This window comes from Phialemonium atrogriseum (genome assembly GCF_030411735.1).
Source record: "Phialemonium atrogriseum strain 8032-3 unplaced genomic scaffold QBC33scaffold_2, whole genome shotgun sequence".
In the NCBI taxonomy this organism is placed as follows: domain Eukaryota; kingdom Fungi; phylum Ascomycota; class Sordariomycetes; order Cephalothecales; family Cephalothecaceae; genus Phialemonium; species Phialemonium atrogriseum.
This window is the reverse complement of record NW_026848139.1, coordinates 1567731-1588937: the sequence shown is the minus strand read 5'-3', so window position 1 is coordinate 1588937 and position 21207 is coordinate 1567731. Positions and strand designations below refer to the sequence as shown.

At 54.8% G+C, this 21207-nt stretch overlaps 7 protein-coding genes across 7 annotated transcripts; 3 read left to right on the top strand and 4 right to left on the bottom strand.

Moving 5' to 3' along the window:
* Positions 1–60: 60 nt before the first annotated feature.
* Positions 61–5253, bottom strand: QBC33DRAFT_168606 (mediator complex subunit 13 C-terminal-domain-containing protein). Its single transcript, XM_060422298.1, has 2 exons — positions 4972–5253; positions 61–4902 (listed from the first exon to the last, which is right to left on the bottom strand). Exons 1-2 carry the CDS (start codon positions 5008–5010, stop codon positions 343–345), a joined length of 4599 nt encoding a protein of 1532 aa, XP_060288023.1. The 5' UTR covers positions 5011–5253; the 3' UTR covers positions 61–342.
* Positions 5254–5761: 508 nt separating this feature from the next.
* On the top strand, positions 5762–7949 carry QBC33DRAFT_484933 (small ribosomal subunit bio proteinsis; the record flags this gene model as incomplete). Its single annotated transcript, XM_060425400.1, has 3 exons — positions 5762–5981; positions 6094–6171; positions 6231–7949. The coding sequence occupies exons 1-3, from the start codon at positions 5826–5828 to the stop codon at positions 7947–7949; spliced, it is 1953 nt and encodes a 650-aa protein (XP_060288022.1). The 5' UTR covers positions 5762–5825.
* On the bottom strand, positions 7822–9159 carry QBC33DRAFT_565954 (uncharacterized protein). The gene is made up of 2 exons (XM_060430438.1): positions 8497–9159; positions 7822–8445 (listed from the first exon to the last, which is right to left on the bottom strand). Exons 1-2 carry the CDS (start codon positions 8672–8674, stop codon positions 8180–8182), a joined length of 444 nt encoding a protein of 147 aa, XP_060288021.1. The 5' UTR covers positions 8675–9159; the 3' UTR covers positions 7822–8179.
* Positions 9160–12037: 2878 nt separating this feature from the next.
* Positions 12038–14758, top strand: QBC33DRAFT_554970 (uncharacterized protein; the record flags this gene model as incomplete). Its single annotated transcript, XM_060429577.1, has 5 exons — positions 12038–12554; positions 12604–12835; positions 12884–12988; positions 13044–14572; positions 14640–14758. 5 exons carry the CDS (start codon positions 12038–12040, stop codon positions 14756–14758), a joined length of 2502 nt encoding a protein of 833 aa, XP_060288020.1.
* A 699-nt stretch (positions 14759–15457) lies between these two features.
* On the bottom strand, positions 15458–16180 carry QBC33DRAFT_524887 (uncharacterized protein). The gene is made up of 3 exons (XM_060426755.1): positions 16048–16180; positions 15865–15981; positions 15458–15793 (listed from the first exon to the last, which is right to left on the bottom strand). The coding sequence occupies exons 1-3, from the start codon at positions 16058–16060 to the stop codon at positions 15744–15746; spliced, it is 180 nt and encodes a 59-aa protein (XP_060288019.1). The 5' UTR covers positions 16061–16180; the 3' UTR covers positions 15458–15743.
* Positions 16181–17138: 958 nt separating this feature from the next.
* Positions 17139–18677, top strand: QBC33DRAFT_444610 (pyridoxal phosphate-dependent transferase; the record flags this gene model as incomplete). The annotated part of the gene is made up of 2 exons (XM_060424281.1): positions 17139–17544; positions 17626–18677. The coding sequence occupies 2 exons, from the start codon at positions 17139–17141 to the stop codon at positions 18675–18677; spliced, it is 1458 nt and encodes a 485-aa protein (XP_060288018.1).
* A 124-nt stretch (positions 18678–18801) lies between these two features.
* QBC33DRAFT_524882 (putative 26s proteasome regulatory subunit rpn7 protein) lies at positions 18802–20954 on the bottom strand. Its single transcript, XM_060426754.1, has 3 exons — positions 20290–20954; positions 19414–20228; positions 18802–19339 (listed from the first exon to the last, which is right to left on the bottom strand). The coding sequence occupies exons 1-3, from the start codon at positions 20746–20748 to the stop codon at positions 19141–19143; spliced, it is 1473 nt and encodes a 490-aa protein (XP_060288017.1). The 5' UTR covers positions 20749–20954; the 3' UTR covers positions 18802–19140.
* Between the last annotated feature and the right edge of the window lie 253 nt (positions 20955–21207).

Below are 21207 nucleotides of genomic sequence, written 5' to 3'. Positions count from 1 at the left end.
GAGAATAGAGCGAATACACCTTAGACACAGTAAAAAGCTGGTTTGGGGCTTAAACCAAGTGAGTAAACACAGAGAGAGAGAATTGTCATGGTGAAAAAAAGGGAGGGGGTAGGAGATTCATATTATCTTAACCCCCATACTTTGTTCACCCATGCACCAATATCTATCACCGATGCTATCATCTCCCGGGTATTCCTACAAGTATCCATGTAAGACCACCAACATAATTGCTAACTCATGACCACACCCCATCCATATGCGGGCGCCCAACACCGAGTCTGCTGCCAACCAAAATCCGAGCCAAACTCCTAACCGATAAGAAACCATTAGCAAGCTGCTCGCTCACATTAGCTGGTATAGAGCGCGAACCCCCTTCTCTGCCGCGGCGATGTGCCATGGTCGGACGTCCGTCTCGCGATCTACAACCCCTCTCAACCTCGCGAGCGTCCCCAGCCCCCTAAAGCAGCTGAGCATCTCCCTCAGTAGGCCCTCGTACAGCCGGGGGTGCGGGTTGCCCTCGCTGTGGATGATATTGACCTCCATGGCCACGGGCGGATCTTCGGCGCTCGTGCCCCCGCGCTTGACGAGGTACCCGCTTTGGAGCGCGGGATTCAGGTCCGTCAGCGAAGGAGAGTTGTTCAGTCGGTGCGAGACAACGGCTCCCCAGGTAGTGTCGGTGACATCGACGAGAGTCGTGTCTGCATCAGGCTCGGTCGCGCCCGTGTCCCCTCCAGGGGTTGTCGCGCTCATGGAGCTGGTCGCACCCATGGGAGTGGGTGTGTTGCCGCTCTGCTCGGGAGACACGATCGATGACGGCTGTGGCGTCGAGGCCGGGGTTGTGCACATGATCGAAGGCGCCGTGGGCGGGATTTTGACAACGGGGGGTATCAGCTGCAGCGAGGGATTGGTATCGACCGTCACGAGGGTCAGGCTGACCGACGCCTTATTCTCCGTCTGCGCCAGAGTCGTCCAGTATTCGGCCTCGGTTTGGTCCATTGGGCCGCACTTGGTTACGACGACTCGCCAATGGACTTTCCACATCGAGGTCAGATCGTGTGTCGTCTCCCAGATCTCGTGTACGATATCCGCCAGAGGTGTCGAAAGCTGCTTCCCTCTCCTGCCCAGACAATACGACGCAGTCATCTGCTTACTCCCGCGGTTGTCTGTCCATGCCGCTGTCACCCACCGGTCGTCGACGCTCTGGGCGTAGGCAATGTGAATGCAGGAATTCTCATGCAGCAGGTTTGCGGACGGTGTTGTAGTCAACTTGAAGTCGATCATCCTGGGCAAGGCTTGCTCGAGGACGATGGCCGGGGCGGGCATCGGGCCACCGAATAGTGTGCAGCGGTCGTACGTCTCGAGGCAGAGCTTGGTGTACTCCCCGGGCGATAAGATCGGAACCGAAGACTCCGAGGCTAGGAAATCCAGTGGAACAAGTTGAAGCACCAGTTCGTTACCAACGGGCTTATGCTTGTCCGCCATTGCCTTCTTATACCTTGCGAACAGCTCCTGAAACGCCGAGCAGGATTCGACGATCGAGCTGGGAATCTCCGGAATGTAGACAAAGTATACGACGCAGTTCTTATCTGTCACCGTCAGGGATGAGAGTGCCTGGCTGAGCTTCAACATGCCCTCGGACAGAGCCGAGCATGCCAGGGGGGCTGTGGACCGAGGGCTAGCCAGATCCCTGTCGTCGACGTAGGCGAGGCAGCCGTCGACGACACCGTTCGACGATGGCATCCGCTCAAAGGTCCCCATCTTCAGAGACTCGTAGACACTGCGTATCCGATCCAGGAAGGAGCCGGCATTGTCATGCATGCCAACCCAGTCCGGAAACACGCATGTGGCGTTGATGTCTTTGCCTCCTTGAGATGGGCCGAGGCCTAGGCTTTCCCAAAAGGCCACAGCGGAGGGCAGCAGAGAAAGAGTGGATTCGTACCGCCGAAGCTCGACGTGAGGGGCTGGGATCTGGAAAAGATTGGGCCGAACCAGTTCCTGGCCGGCTGGCCGGGGCTGCATCCTGCTCGGCGGTCCTAGAAGCGGCACGTCTTGGACTTCGATGAACGGACGGAACTGGCAATGGCTTGCGTTGCCGAGAGACGTTGGAAGAACGGAGCGGAGACATTGCAGGGAGCGGCGTGTAGCATTAAGAATGCCCCGTCGAGTCTCTCGCGGATCTGCCTCAGGATTCTTCGAGCCCAGAACCAGCGTACCGCTCACTGCCTGCTCGGTGAGGATCTGCGCGACGGTGATGAATTCATCGTCTGGGCAGGTTAGTTGGAGGGGCCAGGGCTCAGGGTCTGCAAAGTACTTCGTCACGGCGAACTCTTGAGTTCCCGGATTCGACAACCGAGGCAGTTCGCCGGATCCGTAAGCAGGTGATTCCGCCATGCTGAGTTCGAATTCGTTGAAGGATGCCGCTAAGGACAGTGTGTCATCGTCAACCCGTTTGCGCACCACGTTGGACTTGGCTGGAGACGAGGGCTCATCCGTGGTGTCGCTGGAATCATCCTGGTCCGATATGAGGCTCATATCGTCGGTATCAGAGAGCTGATCTTCCCGCTTGACCGAGCCCTGCTGCAGAGAGCTACTCTCCAAGCCCCCTGTCAGCTTGGCAATCAAAGCGCCGATATTGCTGGGCAACTCCTTGAGACTTTGGCTTTTTATCCGTCCTTGATAGCGGCCCGCAGTCGGAGGGTCGCTGTAATCCACCCCCTTCTTCTCCTCTCTGAGGAACGACAAGGGATAGTCGAATTGGCCGCTTTCTTGGTACTTTTTGTTGGCAAGAGAAAGGGAAGGGTCGAAATCCACCTTCTCAAACACACTGCTTCGGCGAGTGGGAGCGGCGGCAACGGCGGATCTGGGGGGAGACGGCCCCTGAAACGACGCCCGAATGCGCTTATACACTGTGTCGGGGTTGAAGGGACTGGGCTGCCTCTTGATGCCACGCAATGAGGCGTTGGCATTGAAACTCTCGAGGTTCATCTGCTGTCTTCCGTCCTCGTTAAGCGTGCTCCTGGCATGCTTGAGCTCTGGTTTGGTAAACTCAGGCGAGACTGGCGTTGCAAATGGCTGGTTTCCTCCTCCTCCTGTTGGCATCGTGCTCTGGGATGGCTCAGCGGTGGTCTGGGGCGCGTTGGCTGGCATATCCATGGCAGAATCCATATCTGGAAGGCCGGAGAGATCCAGTTCCATGTGGCCCGGCTCCTCATCGAAGAAATTGAAGTCGGCATCTGTTAGCTCGTTGTTGTTGAACATGTCCTCGCCCAAGTCCCCGAACAGATTCTCCCCTTCAAGGAAAACAGCCCCTTGCTCGCGCTTCTGGTCAGAATCCCACCCATCAGCAAACTCGGCACTGAGCTGTTGATCTGTTGTCATGGTGGTATCAACTTCGGTAATGGCAGTAGCGTTTGGTGGATTGGCCGGGCTGGAAACCGCGCCGTCGAATGATGGAGTAACTCCAGGAGGCTGAACCGCATCAGGCGGCGTCGGGTACATGGTACCGCCAGCAGCCCCGCCTGCAGCCCCAGGCGCGGCTCCAGCATTGCTGGCTCGTCTCAGCATCAGTGGAGATGCGCCGTTGGGCTGTTGATTCCTGCCGTCTAGCTCGGCGGTCGATCGTGCCGCGGTAGCCACCTCCCGTTCCTTTCTCCTCTTAGAGAAGGTCTCCTCCCTCTCGAGATTCTTGTCATTCCACGCCTTTGCAGCGTTCAGAGGGTCGAAATCTTTGCTCCCGTTCGTATCCAAGGTCTTCCCGGTGCTGTGTCTGGGTAGAAGACCAGCCATAGGCTTCCGAAAGCAGAGAACGGAAGGCCACGCTATTATAGAAGGGGGGTTGCCCAGAGGGCTTCGCTTTCCATCGAGTCGCTGTTCATGAGGCTTCCGACGTAGGAACTGTATATTCAGCCAAGAACAGCCATCAAGTACCGTAGGTGATATGCCACGCATCTGAAGCAGTTTGGAAAGATTGCTTCTCCATTGCGAGAACTTATCCGTGGAGTCTGGCCTGAATCGGCTAACCTGGGTATCCGGCGACTGAACAGCGACGTTGTCAGAGTTGTGGACGTCCTTGTCGGGGAAGCCCTGGAAGGACGCAAAAGCCCCGAGAGGTGCGGCTAAAACAGGAGTGCCTGAGGGGCACAAGTTCGAATGTAGGCTCTCTGCAGCAGATACCAGACCCTCCACGAGAAATATGCTCAGGTTGATGATCAACGAGCCAGTTGTCGTGAGATAGACTCGAAAGGTTGCCATAGCAGATGCAGGAACATACCCGCCAACTTCCATGTTCCTCAGCCGCGATATATCTGGGGGGAGGAGTACGGTCCTCGAAGTCAAGGATATAGCCCCTGTGCTGCGACAAAAATTGATGGATAGAGACGAGAGCAGGGCGTTGATGAAGAACTCATGCATCTCCTTCACAGGCACAGACCCATATCCTTTCGGATCAGGTATGATGCTGGGCACAATCTTCCCCTCCACCTCAACCGGACCAGCGCCACCCATGGAGTTTGCAGAGGCCGCATTGAAAGGCAGGGTGCTTCTCGCCGACGCATCCAAGGCCGAACCGCTAGATGAGGAGCTGCTTGGAGTATTGATGGGATTCGTGCCTGGCGGCCGACTCTTCAACAAACTAACGGGTTCAAAGGCACCCTCTTCCACGAGCGCGAGATGATATCCGCAAACGTCGATTGTCGTGCCGAGTGTGTATTGCTCGGCGTGCCCTGACGCCGCCTCTTTCCCGGAAAGATAGAAGCACCAAATGCCGCGCCGCACGGCATCCATATATGCCAGATGCCCATCGCTGCGTAAGGCGCTCTCAACATCGGAGGCGTTGAAGGTGTAGGTCGAGGACGGGGAGACAACAGGCTCGTAGACGCGGAAAGCGATGGAGGAAATATTATTCTGATTCACAAGACGCGGTTAGAACCATGAGAGAGAAGTAGGGCTCAGTGGAAGAGGGAGGTTGATTACAATTAACAGGGTATTAGTATCATACTCCCCAGCGTCCATATCGTATAATGCCCCGGGGCCTGACAAGAAACTGGGGGGGGTTGTCCACCGAAATGGATCTAGTCAAGGTCTCTATTGACGGTCGCAGCATCCAGATCGGAGGAATAGGCGGCCCCTGGTGGAATCTGGAGAGCGATATGGCCGGTATGGCGCACCCAAAGCCGGCTCAGAAAAGGGGACGGATCTGATTGCTCGTGTTCTGCTCCCCGAGGCGCTGGACTCCATGACAGCAGCCTCAGGATAAAGCGGCGAAGTCGGAAGGCAATGGACTGGTATACTCCCAATGGGTTATCAAAGCAGACGTAAATGAGGTGTCCCTTAGGAACTACACGTAAAATTAAGCACAAGATGCCCGTGGAGGATGCTTGTACCGAATTGAAGCTGGGTCGAGCGCTGATATCAAGTTTCGAGGCCGAGGAATGCTGAAAGCGCAACGAAGGATGCGACAGGGAGGACTTACCAGGCCCCAGAATCGCTGCATTGTGGATGGCTGACCAGTACAGGGTTCTGGATAGGCCTGTTTGTGGGGTTTTGCAGCAGCTGTACCAACCAGAGACCTGCTTAAGCTGGTGTTCGGATAGGCCCGACGCTAGGCGCCCAGGCTCATTTGCCCATTGGTCCCAGGCTCCTAAAAGATGGAGCCAGGAACCCCTCGGTGCCAGGATTTACTTCATGCCGATCTCCTTATCGATAACAGACCCTGATCCTTAGTCATCCAAAAATTTCAGGAAGTCGCCCAAGAATGCGATTGATATTCTCTTCGACTGTATCAAACCGTTGATTGTGCTCCTGCAATAGGGGAGTTCGCCGCCAGAATGAAGTTGACAAATCCGGGCTCTGTGCCCGTTTATACGATCTCTGGCGCTTCTACTGCAAGACCATTACCGGACTGGCTTAGTAGACGTCGGAAGAGGTCTCTCAAGAACGACCCAGAATATGCAAACCGAGTTGAGCTTCTACAGGATTTCGAGGTACGAGAGACTGGGCTACCACAGGCGCAGGACTCCCTGTCTTGTAGCCTACCACCGTCCCACCCCATGTTTCCTCTTCAGTCAGCACCCGCTTACATTTTCGATGGTGTAGTTCGAGGAGGCGAGCCAATGTGTCAGAGTCAGCGATGATGGCAACTGGGTCATGTCCACAGGCACCTACAAGCCTCAGGTATGATTAGCCAATGTTGTTTTTTGAGTTCTCTTACTGATCAGTTTGGTGTGTCTGAGCAGATCCACGTCCATGACCTTTCTCAGCTGTCACTTTCCTTTGCCCGTCACACCACCTCTCTCAACGAAACTTTCGTCCTAGTAGGGTCTGGCTATGAAAAGAGTTTGCACTTGCAAACAGACAGGAAGCTTGAATTTCACACGCCGAGCGGATGCCATTTCGAGACGAGGCTGCCGAGATATGGCCGTGATTTGGTTTACGATCGTTTCTCCACCGAAGCCCTCATTCCCTCTGCGGGTGTGGATACGGAGAACCACAGTGGAGAGGTGTTCCGCCTGAATCTTGAACTTGGAAGATTCATGAAGTCATATCAGGTCGACGTTGGGGGCGATGACCCCGGAAACGGATTGCAGGGTAGCATCGGGGTGGGTTGCGTCAATGTCGCGGCGATTGCCGAAAATACTCATGGGCTGCTCGCCTTTGGGACATCGATATCGACGGTTGAATTCTGGGATCCGCGGTCGAAATCGCGAGTGGCGATCCTTAGTGGCCACGATGGAGAAATCACTGCTCTTGATTTCAGCCCAACAGGCTTGTCTTTGGCCACTGGAACGAGCACTGGCCTGGTTCAACTTTTCGACCTCCGCAGACCGGTCCCGTTGCTGAACAAAGACCAGGGATACGGCTTCCCCATTCAGAATATCATCCACCTACAGACGGCGTCCAACGAGCGAAAGATACTCTCGAGCGACAAGAAAGTTATAAAGATATGGGATGAAGAGACCGGCGACCCGTGGACGTCCGTCGAGCCAGTGGTGGACCTTCACCATGTGGCTCACGTCAAGGGTTCTGGAATGCTACTCACAGCCAACGAAGGGCAGCAAATGCATAGCTTTTTCATCCCACAGCTTGGCCCGGCTCCACGGTGGTGCTCGTTCCTCGACAATATGGTCGAGGAGATGGCCGAGGAGGTCCACACCGAGACATACGACGACTACAAGTTCCTGACTATGGCAGAGCTCAAGTCCCTCAGCTTGGCACACCTCATTGGCAAGACAAACCTCCTACGGCCGTACATGCACGGCTACTTTGTAGCCCAGAAACTGTACGAGCAGGCACGGTTGATTGCAAACCCATACGTCTGGGAGGAGGAACGCGTCAAGAGAATCAAGGAGAAGGTAGACAAGGAACGGGCTAGTCGGATTAGAGGCAACAAGAAAGTCAAAGTCAACCAGAAGCTGGCAGACAAGATTCTCAAGAGGCAAGAGAAGAGGGAGCAGGTGGATACTGAAGCTGGCGTTCTCGGCGACTCACGTTTCGCCAAGCTGTTCGAGGACGATGAATTTGCCGTGGACGAGAGGAGTTTCGAGTTCCGAGCCCTCAATCCTAGCACCAATGTCGGTGACGGACAGGAGACGTCAGGTGGCCGAAGTGCTGTGGCATCTGGCAATGTGGGCGACTCGAGCGACGAGAGCAACGATGACGAAGATTCAGAGAGCCCGCAAGTACGACAACCGGAAATGGTCATGCGGGTCTCAACCTCAAATCAGAGGGGCAATTCCCGGATGAAGGATACAGCACTAGGTTCGAGGGCTCAGAAATCAGGTCGGATTGGGAAGACACGGCAGGGTGGCGATGTGGGTGGTGAAAGACAAGTAACATTTGTCCCGGAGTCGAGAAAGAAAGCCAGACCTGGACAACCTCAGCCTCCTGCTCCCACAAAGAACCGGTCGGACCCAAGACGAAGCGCGAGTAATAACACTTTCCGACGACTATAGAACGCTTATGCTGAGACGCCCAGCGAAGTTGCATACCGTATATAATACACACGTCATAACAGTGATGATAACCTTTCCTTGCGGCTGCACACGTCATTTCATCATGTTCGGTCCATCTCTCCACGCGAGCGGTCTTCGATTCAACTCGTGGAGCTGCCTGCCACACCATCAAGGCGTACCGATGTTTCCCAAGTGTCGTTTGCTGCCATCCTGGCCAATAAATAGCAGGATCACTTTCGACTGAAGTTGATCCGCTTCTTGTCGGTCATGCCGAGGCCTTTTTCAAGGTCGTCGGGTTTGATCCGAGGTGTTGGTGGCACGTCGTCAAGCCTTTCACGGCCTCCTCGACCCCGGCCGCTAGATTCCTTGACCGACCTGGGAAACTCTGACCGTCGAGGGGTCAACGCGGTGACGACCTTCCTGGCTGACTTGCGAATCCTCTCCCGGACCTTCCATTCTCTCTTCTTTGCGACGAAGAAGAGAATCGACGAGCAGACTTCCAGATGCATTAGCTTTGTCACGGCAAGGGACCTCTCGAGCGGCTTACTTCCGATCACGCCGACAACACAGACGACGACAATGATTGCAACCATGGCACCACGAGAAATGGCAAAGCCTCCAGTGCTATGTCCAGAGGCACCAGCATCACTGCCGGTCAGGGGGTCCTGTTCACCCGGGTACGATGACTCGGTCGCAAGTGGGAAGGCCGAAGTGCTCGTCGCCATGATGGTTGCTGCTGTGCTCTGCGCCTGCAGGAACGAGCTCCAGATTTGGAATGCGCCCTGTGTATGTATGTATGAGTTGATGATCGAGCCACAAAGTCGCGAACCAGTCGATAACGGCGGGATCAGGGGGTATATATCAATGGAGAGGTTGGAATTGGGAGGGGCAGGTTTTGACAACGCGGCCGGGAGGCGCCTTCTGGGTATATAGATAAGTTTAGCTCACCAGTCCATGGGGATGGCGGAAGCTCCCATGGCGAAGACTCGCAATAGAAAGGCGCCTGGTCAATCGTCAAGCACCCTGGACCCCTGACAATGCACCAAAATTGTGACGGCGTGCATCACGAAGAAGTGTGAGACTAAACACAAAATACCCCATAAGCAGGCAAGTATCACTTCTGCGGCCGCTGCCATTGGCGACACCATTTCTGTCGAAGCGCCGACTCTGTGTCACTTTCACAGCTCACAGCCCAACTGGTTCATTTGCCTCGACAGGTTCTTGGATGGCTCGTGCAGCCAGCCAATAGAAACTGATGGCCAGGGGTGCAACGGCACAAAAGCCACGGGCAAAACTCTTGGGTGCCAGGGGTTGATTGCCGCGCACGCTAACTTTCATGCAGAGCGATCTTGCGTCCCTTTTTCTCTCCGCCCTCTCACCATTTTGGTGTGATGTGACGGCGGCGGCATCTTGACATCGACAAGAGACCACTCATGCGGGGTTGACATATCTCGACCACCTTCTTCTGCCTGTGCTGTGATGTCTGTGGATCGCCCTTTTTGACCGCGATCTTGCCAATATTCGCAAGAGAATCCTGTGACTGTGACGGGCATTTACATTGCTCTTCATTTTTCTTGTTGGTCGCCAATTTTAGACGTGCTCTCTCACTGCAAGGGGAACCGGGTTGCGGCCAAGCGTATTTTTTCTATTTGTGGCTCTCCTTCGCGAGCATATTTTGGGCACGGTTGCAGCGTGCCATGTATTAGAGCTGGGCATTCGTCAAAATGCACTTGCTTCGCTGCCTTTGCCCTATTTCTGGATTTTCAATTGAATTAGACAGGATGCCCAGTATGGAGTCGTCTATCCAGCATAGTATGGCTTTCATTTGCTTGGGCTGAAACCGAACTTGATTCGGGCCTGCTATTTTTGCTCAGGGGCAAGGCAGACAGACCATGAAAAGATACTGCCAGCACTACCATGAGCCTTCTGCTCGTTTGCTCAGCCGTCCTTTGCCCCATTGCTCCAGCCTGCTGTATCTCGCGCATACATGGGTCTCTTACACGTCGTTTCTTAGGGGAAACAGCATGCCCGCCCAGAGCCAAGTGGCAGTGGGACAGCGGGCAAATCAGGTTCCAGATCCAGAAAATAGACATAGACAGATGATAATAGGAGTAGGAGAAGTTTGTTTGGAGGCTGGCGAGCGACATTCCTTGACATACAGCCTCTCAAGCTCAAGGCAGAGCAATGCCAAAGCACTTACAGAAACTCTGCCGGAAATGGATTACAGTCTAGTATGGTTTGATCGCTTGGGGATTTGACACCTCGCACGACTCCGGCGCTTGTCATCCATTGCTTCGAGGAGATCGTCTGCTTTTGTGTTGGTCTCTGTTGTTGTCTAGGCATGGTTGGTTGCCCTCATGGTCAAGCATCCTCATAGATAAACGGGCGCTCCTGAATCATGACCAGTCTGTCGAGATAGATGCCAATACAGCTTCAGAAATGTAATAGGTAGGTACTTAGGTAGGTATCTACCTAAGTGGTAGGTAGCTTGCCTGGTCGATGTCGCTCAAAACCCAGAGAGATTGAAGAGGCAGCGAGTCGAGGCAGGAAGGAGCAATGCAAGCGAAGTAGCCATCTCAACATGAATATCCACGTCCCTCGCCCCTTCTCTTTTTACGATTCTCTACCCTCCCACCTTAATAGGTACCTAGATAGAATTCATTTTATCTTACCTACTCACCTCTTCCCCACGGGTGCCACAACCTGGGCTGCACGATACAACCTACAAATACCTTCCCAGATGCCAACCTACCTTACCTAGGTAGGTAGGAAAATATTTCATTCCAACTTGGAGCTGAATCTATCTCGTCCACTGCCGTTCGCAGCCCTGGCTCAAACCGTACGATTCGATTTTCACTCTCGGTTGGTTACACTCAACCTCATATACCTATCTAGAACAGACAACTCCACCAGTCTCAATCCATTTTCTTTGCCAACGGCTTCACGGCGAAGCACCGACACCAGCTGGCGCTCACCTTACCACGTTGCCAGTCATGTCGCCATCTCCTCCCATTGTAGTCCGAGCCCGTGGCTTGGATACCGTGGAAGACGCCCAGGCCCCTTGGGTTGATGGAATCAAGGACGACACCCAAAAGGCCTCACACTTGGAATTTATGCCCATTGGCCCCAGAGTCAGCCAGGAGTCGGAAGACATGAGCGGCTCTGAAATCCACACACGAGTGGAGTCATTTGCCCGTTCTCATCAGCACAAAGATGGTGCGTCTTTAGGCCACAGCGATGCGTTCGACACACTAGAGCTCGCATCCGGATTCCAATTTGGCGCCCCTATTCCTCTTGCCCCCGGTCAATTCACTCGCCGCAACATAGTCACTACTCGATACGATGAGCCTCCAACATCCAAGCGAATTTCGCAGCTTGATGCTGGCGTGGGAAATCACCAGGCGTCTTTCCACGCTGGAGTCCAGCCCGGGGATCCGAGACAGGGGTCGACTCTCGATCATGTTGACCAGGTCACTCCCGTTGCTTCTCCTCCCTTATCAGCCCGGCCAAGTCAGCACGAAACTTATTACCAAGGCACTCACCATGAAGACCAAGATGCTCATCTCGGAGCACAGCATGTCGCAACGAAATCAGTTCTTCAGAGGCGGCCTTTTCCCGACATGACGGCGCCACTTTCAAAATCCGCCGGCCCGGACACGCAGCCTCCAACACCCAACCATTGCCCAAGCAAGGGACTAACTCGAAGTCCTCAAGATAACTCCGCCCCCGTTTATCCAGCTCGACAACCATTAGGCCTTGATCCTGGAGAGACTCAGGGTGGTGCTGATTACCGTGACACTGAAACCCCTGGCAGTCGTGAGAGACAACTGGAGGAGTCCCCTCACGTGCTTGAGCAGAGGAGTCAGAAGAGAGTCGGCAGTGATGACCCAACATGCATCAGCGATCTGCAGTTCACAGTTTCCAGGGGCAACACTTCAGTCACTGGACGTGACTCTTCCCAAAGCGATCCATCGAGACAATCATCACAGGGTAGGGAGCTCTCGAGATCACAGTCTAGAAGTTCTCCTGTATCAAACACCTCAAAACTTAGGTCCATGCCAACTCGCCACGGAAAATCCAAATTGGAAATGGTCAAGCAATTTGGGAGTCACTTTGCGCATTCTTGGAACAGCTATGTTCAAGACGTCACCAAAGCGGAGGACGAGCTGGAGACTGAGTTCCTATACAGGCTTGACAAGCTTAAACGGAAGAATGAAGGTCAAGCCCGACAGATCAATCTCCATGTCAAGCAGCTTAATGCTCAAGCGCTTGTTATCGCAGGTCTGGAGCAGGATAAGCAAGACCTGATGGACCGTGTGGCAAGGACGGAGACCAAGCTGCGAGAGGGCTCTGAACGGCTCCAAAAACTGGACGAGAAGTGTCGTCTGTACAAAGACCGTCTCAACGCAGCTGTTGGAGAGCATCAGCAGCTATACAGCCGCTCCAAGAAACTTTGCAAAGATACTATTGACCAGATGAGAGCAGAAGAGCAACTTCAAAGGTCCTCGAATGATCTTGCCAGACAGAAGGCAGAATCTTTGCGTGAGCATATGCTTGAGAAAGTGCGGCTGGTCGTGGCCCAGAGCAAGGCAGAAACTCGTCATAGTAAGCCCTCCCCCCGTTCATACCTCAGCGAGACTGACATGTTTTCAAGTGACCGACAGAATACAAGCCTTGTCTCAGGAGATAGGAGACCGAGAGTCTCAGATCCAGCGGGAAAGGGAAAGGTCTGAAAGGTTGCTGAAACAGCTCGACGAGCAACGCGAAGCACACAAGTCATTCCAGTTGCTGCAAGTGAAGACAGAGAGCATTCTAGACAAGATGGACGAGCATCACACGCTCCACGCCCAAGGAGTCAAAGTAGCCCACGACTCAAGTCGGACCAAGTAAGTTTCTAAGGATGTCGCCTCGTCCTTACCGAGCTAACTCGACAGGCTGGACGCCGTTATCGAACACCTCGAATCTCTGAGCAAGCTGATTATACCTCATTCTGACGCCTTGTCAAAGCTTTCCAATCATCAGCAGGAGGGTATCTCGAAGTAAGTTTCCGAAAGGACCTGATTCTGAGGCATATCATAGACTGACTAGTTATAGAGTGGTCGCAGGATTGGAGGCCATAATCAACTCCCAGGCTAATGGAAGGGAGTCGGTTGAAAGGCTTTCAACCGACCTGAAAAGCCACGTGGACGAGATGTGGCAGAAGCTCGAAACTCGTGAGGATGCATTGACCCAGCAACTATCGGAGAAACGGGGTGAGAATGCCCTCGTGACAAGGGTGATGGAAGAACGCGAAGTGGAATTCCAGGCCCTAGAAGCGCAACTGGAAGAAGCGAACGAGGGTAGCAGGGTACAGGAAGACCGCATACGCCAGCTCACTGCCAGGGTCACTGAACTTGAGACTGCGCCCCCAGTTGACTCCGAAGAGATGCTTCGGCTGAAGTCCTTGGAGGATGAGAACAGCAATATCAAGTGTGAACTTGCGGTGAAAGGTGCCCTCATCGCAGACCTACAGAGCAAGTTGCGAGACAAAGATAAGGAAGGCATGGCTGAAGCGAAAAAGTTCAACGACGACATTAGCAAGCTCTCCCAGCTGATGCATGACCAGCAGTTGGCCGGCCGAGCTGCCACGGGCCAAGCCGTCGAGAATGCTCGCCACCGGCTGAGACTCGAGATGGAAGGAATGCATCAAGAGACTCGAAACTCCCTCCGCCTGGCGGAGAAACAGCGTTTGAACCTCCAAGTTCAACTGCAAGATACAATGGCAAAGCTCGCTACCACAGATCAGCGTTTGTGCCATGACTCCGCCAGGATGATTTCACTTCAAGAGTCCTTGGCCGCTGCAGAAAGTCGCATCAACCAGCTCACCGAAGAGGCACAGACGAGAGCAGAAGCGGTGAATCCACAGCAGAAGGCTGCTGAGCTCGCAGTCGACGAGATGGGGAAGGGCCTGTTGGGTAATCTCGGTCGGTGGACACAAGCCAGAGGCATCAACGGTGCTATCACCCACGACCTTGAGAAGCTTTTCAGTCACTGTATCGGGACTGCAGACGTTGGGCGCAAGCTTCACGACTTCCTAGAGAATGCATTGGCAGACAGAGTTCCACAGCCAAACGGGCCCCCAGTGCGACCTCATACAGGTAGCGGGTCTCCGAACACAAGTGCACCGTCGAACGAGCGCTTGGCACAGGAACAGGACGCAGAGAATCATCTTCCAATCAGTTTAAGCATCGGGAGTGAGATGGACAGGAACCAAAATGCTAAAGGTTCTGTGTCAGAAGCAAGCGGATCTATCGCAGCTCGAGAAGAGGACATGCCGAGTTCCAATGCACCGAGTGATCAGCCGATGTCACGTCCCGGAGAAGAGGGCTTGATCAGTCAAGAACCGGAGAGACGCGTCGTGGTCCAGAGCCCGAACATTGCGCAGGTCATGCCGGTATCGCTATCTGTCGAGCAAGAGAAGGCACGGCGAAGGGAAGTCACCCAACTGAAGTCGATTATCAAGACCCGTCAGGAATCAGACGGGGACATAATCCAGGATTCGAGCCAGGAAAAAGGGTCGGCTGGAGGCGTTATCCCTGACATCGGATCGTTCCTCCGTGGTCCATATAACCGACCTGTTGCTGGTAATGTCCCTCGGGAGGACCGAAAGTCGAGTCAGCCTGAAGGCCCAAGGCCGACATCGACTCCTAGGCTACTCCGGGCGCCTAAACGAAAAGTTTCCACTGGCGGCCCACGTGCCACCAAGAAGTATAGGCGAGGACCAGGCGATCTTGGGATGGCAGCGGAGCCCCTTACCTTGCCGCCGTTGAAAGGGCCAGATGTTCAATCGGGACTGACTCCTGATGATGAGTACCGCCCTTCGGATGAGACAGGCAGAGAGGTTTCGGTGAAGGATGCGTTACCTGGTCAGAACTCTCAGCGAGGACCACCAAGAGTCACCAGAAGCACCCTAGCACGGGGAAATACCCCTCGACAACAGAACAGCTCCAACTATCAGGGGGGGTTGGGCTCTGCTAGTACACCACAACCACAGCAGAGAGGAAAAGGTGCTAGTGGGCAACGAGCAAGAGGTGGAAACAAGTCAACCTCAAACTCGAGTTTCCAAACGAACGCCAGCTCATCTCAAGTCGCATCTGGACCTGGTACGGATACACCGTCTAGCCTCATCACCGACGGTTCTAGCGGCATCGCTCCGTCATTGCCATCAGCGGACCCCAACAGTCTGGGAGGAGGTAGTTAGTGGTCTAGTTTGAAACCTTGACGGCCGCCACACAGGATCCAACTATCCTTTCGGGGCACAGGATGGGCAAGGATACCTGCCATTTCCGCCAGGGCGATTTCCCGCAACCTATTTTTCGAACCACTTGCTGCAGTTTGCTAAAGCTTTCGATGTTGAACGAGTCGTAGACGATTTTCTCAATCTCTTTGACTGTCTTCCTATATGTCTCACGTAGGAAGTGGAGACTCGACGCCGTTCTGGCGTCTTAGAAAAACCGCCGTGCTTGCTCTTAGCTAGGTAGAAGTAATATATTTTCCCATTCCGTTCTAAGGGTATTGGAGCTCTGGAGATGTACATGCCGCCCTGATCGTGAAGGATGTTGCAGCAACCGATCCCCTTGTTTCGAAACTCCTGTCATGCTCGTCTTTTGTGATATACACGGAGATGGGCTTCTTTGTGCTTGGCCAACCTTGTCAGCCCGACTCCTAAGCCGCACCTCCCACCAAGCGCCGTTCCCAGAAATAGAGCAGTTGATTACAATAATCGTAGCGTGGCTGGCCCGTCGGTGACGACTATTATGCCTTGCCTTTCCGTTTTTGCTCGAGGAAGAGGACCTTTCTCCGCACTATCGGGGCACCAGCGACGTATTAGCAGCCAGTTTTCAAAAGTAAGGGAAGTTGCCAAGCATGTTCGCACCGATTGGGTCGTATTTCAGCATGCTCATGGGCAGAGACGTCCGCGGCCGGGAGAATTGGTAGAAGTAGCCCGTCATGGCCATGGAGATCAGACGCACGCTGATGATCCGGGATTTCGCTGGAGAGAGCAATAAAGTTAGCGCAATGACGGGACGGCGACGTCGGAGATCTCTAGTTACGGTACCTTTCTTTGCCATCTTGAAGGAATTCCGCCGCGGCCTAGTGACGGCGGTTTTCTGTAGATATTGGGATCATGAATCTCTGGGCTTTTGCTATTCGCTAATGCGCTTGAAGGTGAAGTCGGAGACTGCAATATTCCGTTCCGCGAGAATCCTTGCCAGGGCCGTGGGTAGGTGTGAGATGCCTGCCCGGGCGTAGGTATGTGGGTCCATAGGTCCCCTAGTCGGGAACTGCCGGATGCTCTTCACCGCACCCCGTCTATGAACTTGGACAAAGTCCCTAAATTTGAGAAACTGCAAAAATGTGTCCTGAAGTGATAGATTCCTGCTAACATTCCCGCCTGCGCACCGAAGCCCGGATGCCTTCAAAATTCCCAACGCTTGCCTTCAGTGGCGCTCTGCCATTCACTAAACCTCGAGCTACGTACGCTAACTGGGTGAGGGGAGTCGGGACGTTGGGCGGGAGTACTGTGACAAATGACTCGACAAGGAGTTGCAGATCTCTTGGTTATGCGAGGCTCAGAGGTAAAGCTCGGGTTTCCTTCCTCTTCACTTCCCATCTCTGACTCCACTTTGCGGGCAAGCTCAGAATACTTCAAGCGTTCACAACTTGTTGCTATTCGACGCTATTCGTCCCGCGCCCTGACTCCCCGGTTTCGGCCGAGAACGAGCTCTAGGTGGTCCCATTGCTAGAAACCCGTTGGCAAATGGGCCGCTGGCTAGGGCCGCTATCTGATGATCAAAAGTGAAATGACTGATTTTGTTGCTTCGATTGACTGCCATCGAGTCACACGGCAACCAGTCCATAAATAAGGTCCTCACTTCTTGTCCCGCGCCTTTTGTCTCTTTCGGAGAGATATAAGGGAACCACTTACCCTGCACCTCTAGAGAGGCCATACCTCAAGACGGGACTCAGTTGCAGTTCCTTTTCTCTGCACTAACTACCTATCGGTCTGCTTTTTCTAACGAGAACGTTATTTCACCAACTCCAGAACCCCTTACCCCGCCATTATCTTTAAGTGCCCCTCTCTCCGCACATTGCCGGCTCCATTTCCCCCACAACCGGTTCAACACCTGGTCACGTAACATTCGCACAATGGCGTCGACTCCGAGAAGCCGGCTCAATTATGAGAACATAAACCCTCATGTCAAGGCGGCTAAATACGCAGTGCGTGGTGAGCTTGCTGTCAAGTCAGAGGAGTACCGCGCCAAGCTCGCTAGGGGAGACACCGACCTGCCCTTCAAGCAGGTCGTCTCAGCAAATATCGGAAACCCACAAGAACTGGACCAGAAGCCGATCACATTCTTTCGGCAGGTGCTGAGTCTTCTGGAGAACCCGAAGCTTCTGGAGCACGAAGACGTGTTGCTTAACCAACTTGGTTATAAATCCGATGTGCTTGCGAGAGCAAAATGGCTGTTGAGCAAGGTTGGCTCAGTCGGGGCTTACAGTGCCAGCAACGGCGTTCCGGCGATCAGGCAGGCTGTTGCCGACTTTCTGGAAAGTGAGTTCCATGTTTTCGCGCCATGACTGTTTCCCAATTCCTGCCCCCACACGCCAAGCGGCAGACACTGACACCGCACAGGGCGAGATGGGTTTCCCGCCAACCAAGCCGACATATATATGTCAGGGGGTGCTTCGGCAGGTGTTAACACCCTCCTCCACATCATCTGCGCCGACGAGAAATCAGGCATCCTGGTCCCCATTCCCCAGTATCCCCTCTACACGGCATCGTTGGCTGTCCTGAATGCGACTTGCGTCCCCTACTTCCTCGACGAGTCCAAGAACTGGGGGACAGACCTGACCGCCATCAAGGAGGCCTACGAGAAGGCAAAGTCCGAGGGCGTCGATGTCCGCGCCATCGTCATCATCAACCCCGGCAACCCCACGGGGGCGTCGCTCTCCGAGGAGGACATCCGGGCGGTGCTCGACTTCGCGCGCGCCGAGAACCTGGTTGTCATGGCCGACGAGGTGTACCAGACCAACGTGTTCGTCGGCGAGTTCCACTCGTTCAAGCGCGTGCTCCGCCAGCTGCAGCAGGAGCAGCCGGGCGCGTTCGACGGCGTCGAGCTGGCGAGCCTGCACTCCGTCTCCAAGGGCATGGTCGGCGAGTGCGGCCACCGCGGCGGCTACTTTGAGCTGGTCAACTTCGACCCGCAGGTCCAGGCCGAGATCTACAAGTTCGTCAGCATCACCCTCTGCGCCCCCGTCATCGGCCAGTGCCTGGTCGAGCTCATGGTCAACCCGCCCCGCGAGGGCGACCCCAGCCACGAGCTGTACGCCAGGGAGTACGACGGCATCTACAACGGCCTGAAGGGGCGCGCCACGGCCCTCCACAGGGCCTTTGCGCAGATGGAGGGCGTTGAGTGCGGCGAGCCACAGGGCAGCATGTACCTGTTCCCCACGATCCACGTCCCCGCCAAGGCCGCCGAGGCCGCCGCCAAGGAGGGCCGCAAGGCGGACGAGTTCTACTGCCTGAGGCTGCTCGAGGCCACGGGCGTGTGCCTGGTGCCCGGTAGCGGGTTCGGCCAGAAGGAGAACGCCCTGCACTTCAGGACTACCTTCTTGCCCCCGGGCACGGAGTGGGTGGACAGGATCGTCGGGTTCCACAAGGAGTTCATGGACAAGTATAGATGATGGGTGGCTGGTCACTGGTTCCCGCCATTTTGGTTGACCATTTTCTGCCACATGTAAGGCCTGCCGGAATTTACTTGGAAACTAAAATTCGGCGGTAATGGTCAACGGGATTTTCAGCCCAGAATTTCAACTTAGAAAGCCGGCAAGGCATCCGTATAGTTGGGGATGATAGTTTCAAACTAGATTTTATATAAAGGGAGAAAAGATGACGTTCCCACTCGACCCAAGACTTTGATCTCGAGACAAGCTTAAACCCCAGGGTGCAATTTTCCCTTTCTATTCTAGGTATCATACACGTATTAGAATCATGCTGTTTGACTGGCAGTGGCTGACCCCCTTTATCAATGATCCCAGCCATTATGGAAAGTAACTTTCCCGCTTGAGTAGCCTGAGTACATCACTCTACCCTCTAGAGCAATCTCGAGGCAAAGGATCTAGAAAAACCCGCTCCCAAGAGATGCAATTATGCCCTCTCGCTCCCTCTCAACCTGACGGCCTGGCCATACTTCTGGAGCTTTGTAATCAGCTGGTCACCCTGGCGCACGACGTCCTGGTATTGCTTGTTCTTGTCATCCGGCCGGTTGGTCTCGATGACACCCTTGCCGGTGACACGGTCGATGGTGCAGGGGATGCGGCCGGCGGCGATGAATCTTGCAAGGTCACTATTGTTGGGGGGGATACGTCAGCCACACGCGCGGTGTTCTATCGGGGTCCGGGCAACGCTGGGGAAACTTACTGGTCCAGGAAGTCGACGGTGACGCCAAAATCGTTCGCCATGCTCTCCAAGCCCACAACGCGGTAGCTCTGCAGGAGTTGCTGGTACGCACGAAGGCGCATCTCGCGGATGAACCAGTTCTTGTGCTCCTGCAGGTACCGGTCCTGGGTGAGGAACTGCTCCTCGACCTGCGCGAGGGCCTGGAAGAAGGACTTGTACCTGCCGTTGTACAGGCTGCTCACCAGCTGGGCGAGCGGGCTGAAGTCGACCGCCATCTCCGCCTCGGGCTGATCCGTGCTGCTGCCCAGCGTGGTCAGGTTGACGACCGTCTTCCGGGCGGCGGCGGAGGCCGTGCTAGCGTCCTGCATGTCGGCATCCACACCAGGCCCCGCGGAGATGGCACCGCTGAGAGCGAGGAGCTTGTCGTCGCCGTCGCCAAGGATGGCCTTGATTTCGGGAGCATCGACCACCTTGCTCTTGAAGTCGAGGCGCTTGAGAGAGACGGAACCGGCGAGGACCGAGTAGACAACTAGGTTGCTGTAGGTGCAGAGCTCGTAGGAGGTGAAGGTCGACAGGCTGTCGAGAAGGAGGGGAGCTGCCAGGTTGTAGCTCCGGACTGTGAGGAGGTGAAGTCCCTCGTAGGCCTTCAGCCTGTTGCGGCGGTCCCAGTCACCCCCGCTGTCGACAAGCGTCTTGGCCCGCTCAACATGCTTCTTCACGAGGACCTTATCGCCGTAGAAGAGGCTCACCCGGATGATGGCAAGCACAAGATCGATCTTGGTTCCAAGGATACCAGTCTTCTCGAAAACGTCCTCGTAGGCGGCAATTGCTTTCTCCTGTTGATCGAGGTCGATGTCAGCACTCTCTCTAGTATTGAGGAAAACACAGTCCACGCACCTTGTCGCCCGCCCTCGCCCAAAACTCGGCCCTCTTGCCCCTCGCCGCCATGACCTCGGTATCGCCAGCCTGTTCAACAGCCTCGTCCTCTTCCTTCTGGCACGCTTCCAGTTCGCGGTCATTGTCCTCTTTGAGCTGCTGGTACAGGCTCTCGTCCCACGGCAGGCTCACACTCGCCGTCTGGCTCTTGGTTGCAATCATACCGGCTACGCTCGACTTCCTGCTGGGGGGGATGCCCGGGGCGGTGGAGCCGCCCTCGCCGACGGCGTTCAGGATGCCTTCCACCGGATGGGCGAGGTACCGGTAGAAAGGTGCCATCTTGTGCTCGGCGATGGCATCCTGGAGGCCCTTGACTGCAATCTGCTGCGATGCGCGGGAGGCGTACGAGTTAGTCAGGGTGAAGACGTGCTGCGAGAGAGGCAGAAGCGGCCATTTCGCGTATTGGGGATCTGCGCCCATGGTTGAGGTGATGGAGGATTATGAGGCTGGGCGAAGCGGAGGCGAGGTCGGATGGGGAGTGAAGACGGTTATCGTTTTCTATATCGAAAATGAGATTGAGGAATTCTTCGATGGCAAGAGCTGCAGTTAATAGGTCCTCGTTGTTTTGCTCCAGATGCAGATGGAGAGCAGAGCTCGATTTCGATGTGGTTGCTCCAAGCTGGTCCAAGCACAGTTTGGCTGCAAGGCGTCAAAAGAAGCTCGCGTCAGCTGGCAGGGGCCTAGCAACCTAGCGAGGGACCCACTCTTACCTGAGCCTAGCCTTCCATTATGTACTATACCTACCTTACTTAAGCCAACTAGTCAACTATACACTACGCCCTCACCCTCGTATATGTTCCCTTGATTTTCCTTTTGTTTCATTCGAGTTCGGCTGTATCGTACTCCAAATAATGAGCTTAGAAACGTAACGCGCCACCC

What these genes read in the sequence shown, in the direction of transcription:
- QBC33DRAFT_168606 (XM_060422298.1), bottom strand. Translation starts at nt 5,010, where the DNA reads ATGGACGCTGGGGAGTATGATACTAATACCCTGTTAATT. An exon ending in ATACTAATACCCTGTTAATT is followed by an intron (nt 4,903 to 4,971) that starts GTAATCAACCTC and finishes CTTGTGAATCAG; the next exon opens with AATAATATTTCCTCCATCGC.
- QBC33DRAFT_565954 (XM_060430438.1), bottom strand. Translation starts at nt 8,674, where the DNA reads ATGGCGACGAGCACTTCGGCCTTCCCACTTGCGACCGAGTCATCGTAC. An exon ending in TGTTGTCGGCGTGATCGGAA is followed by an intron (nt 8,446 to 8,496) that starts GTAAGCCGCTCG and finishes TGCATCTGGAAG; the next exon opens with TCTGCTCGTCGATTCTCTTC.
- QBC33DRAFT_524887 (XM_060426755.1), bottom strand. An exon ending in GCTGAAATACGACCCAATCG is followed by an intron (nt 15,794 to 15,864) that starts GTGCGAACATGC and finishes GTGCCCCGATAG; the next exon opens with TGCGGAGAAAGGTCCTCTTC.
- QBC33DRAFT_524882 (XM_060426754.1), bottom strand. Translation starts at nt 20,748, where the DNA reads ATGGGCGCAGATCCCCAATACGCGAAATGGCCGCTTCTGCCTCTCTCG. An exon ending in GGGCGAGGGCGGGCGACAAG is followed by an intron (nt 20,229 to 20,289) that starts GTGCGTGGACTG and finishes CTCGATCAACAG; the next exon opens with GAGAAAGCAATTGCCGCCTA. An exon ending in ACCGTCGACTTCCTGGACCA is followed by an intron (nt 19,340 to 19,413) that starts GTAAGTTTCCCC and finishes CCCCAACAATAG; the next exon opens with TGACCTTGCAAGATTCATCG.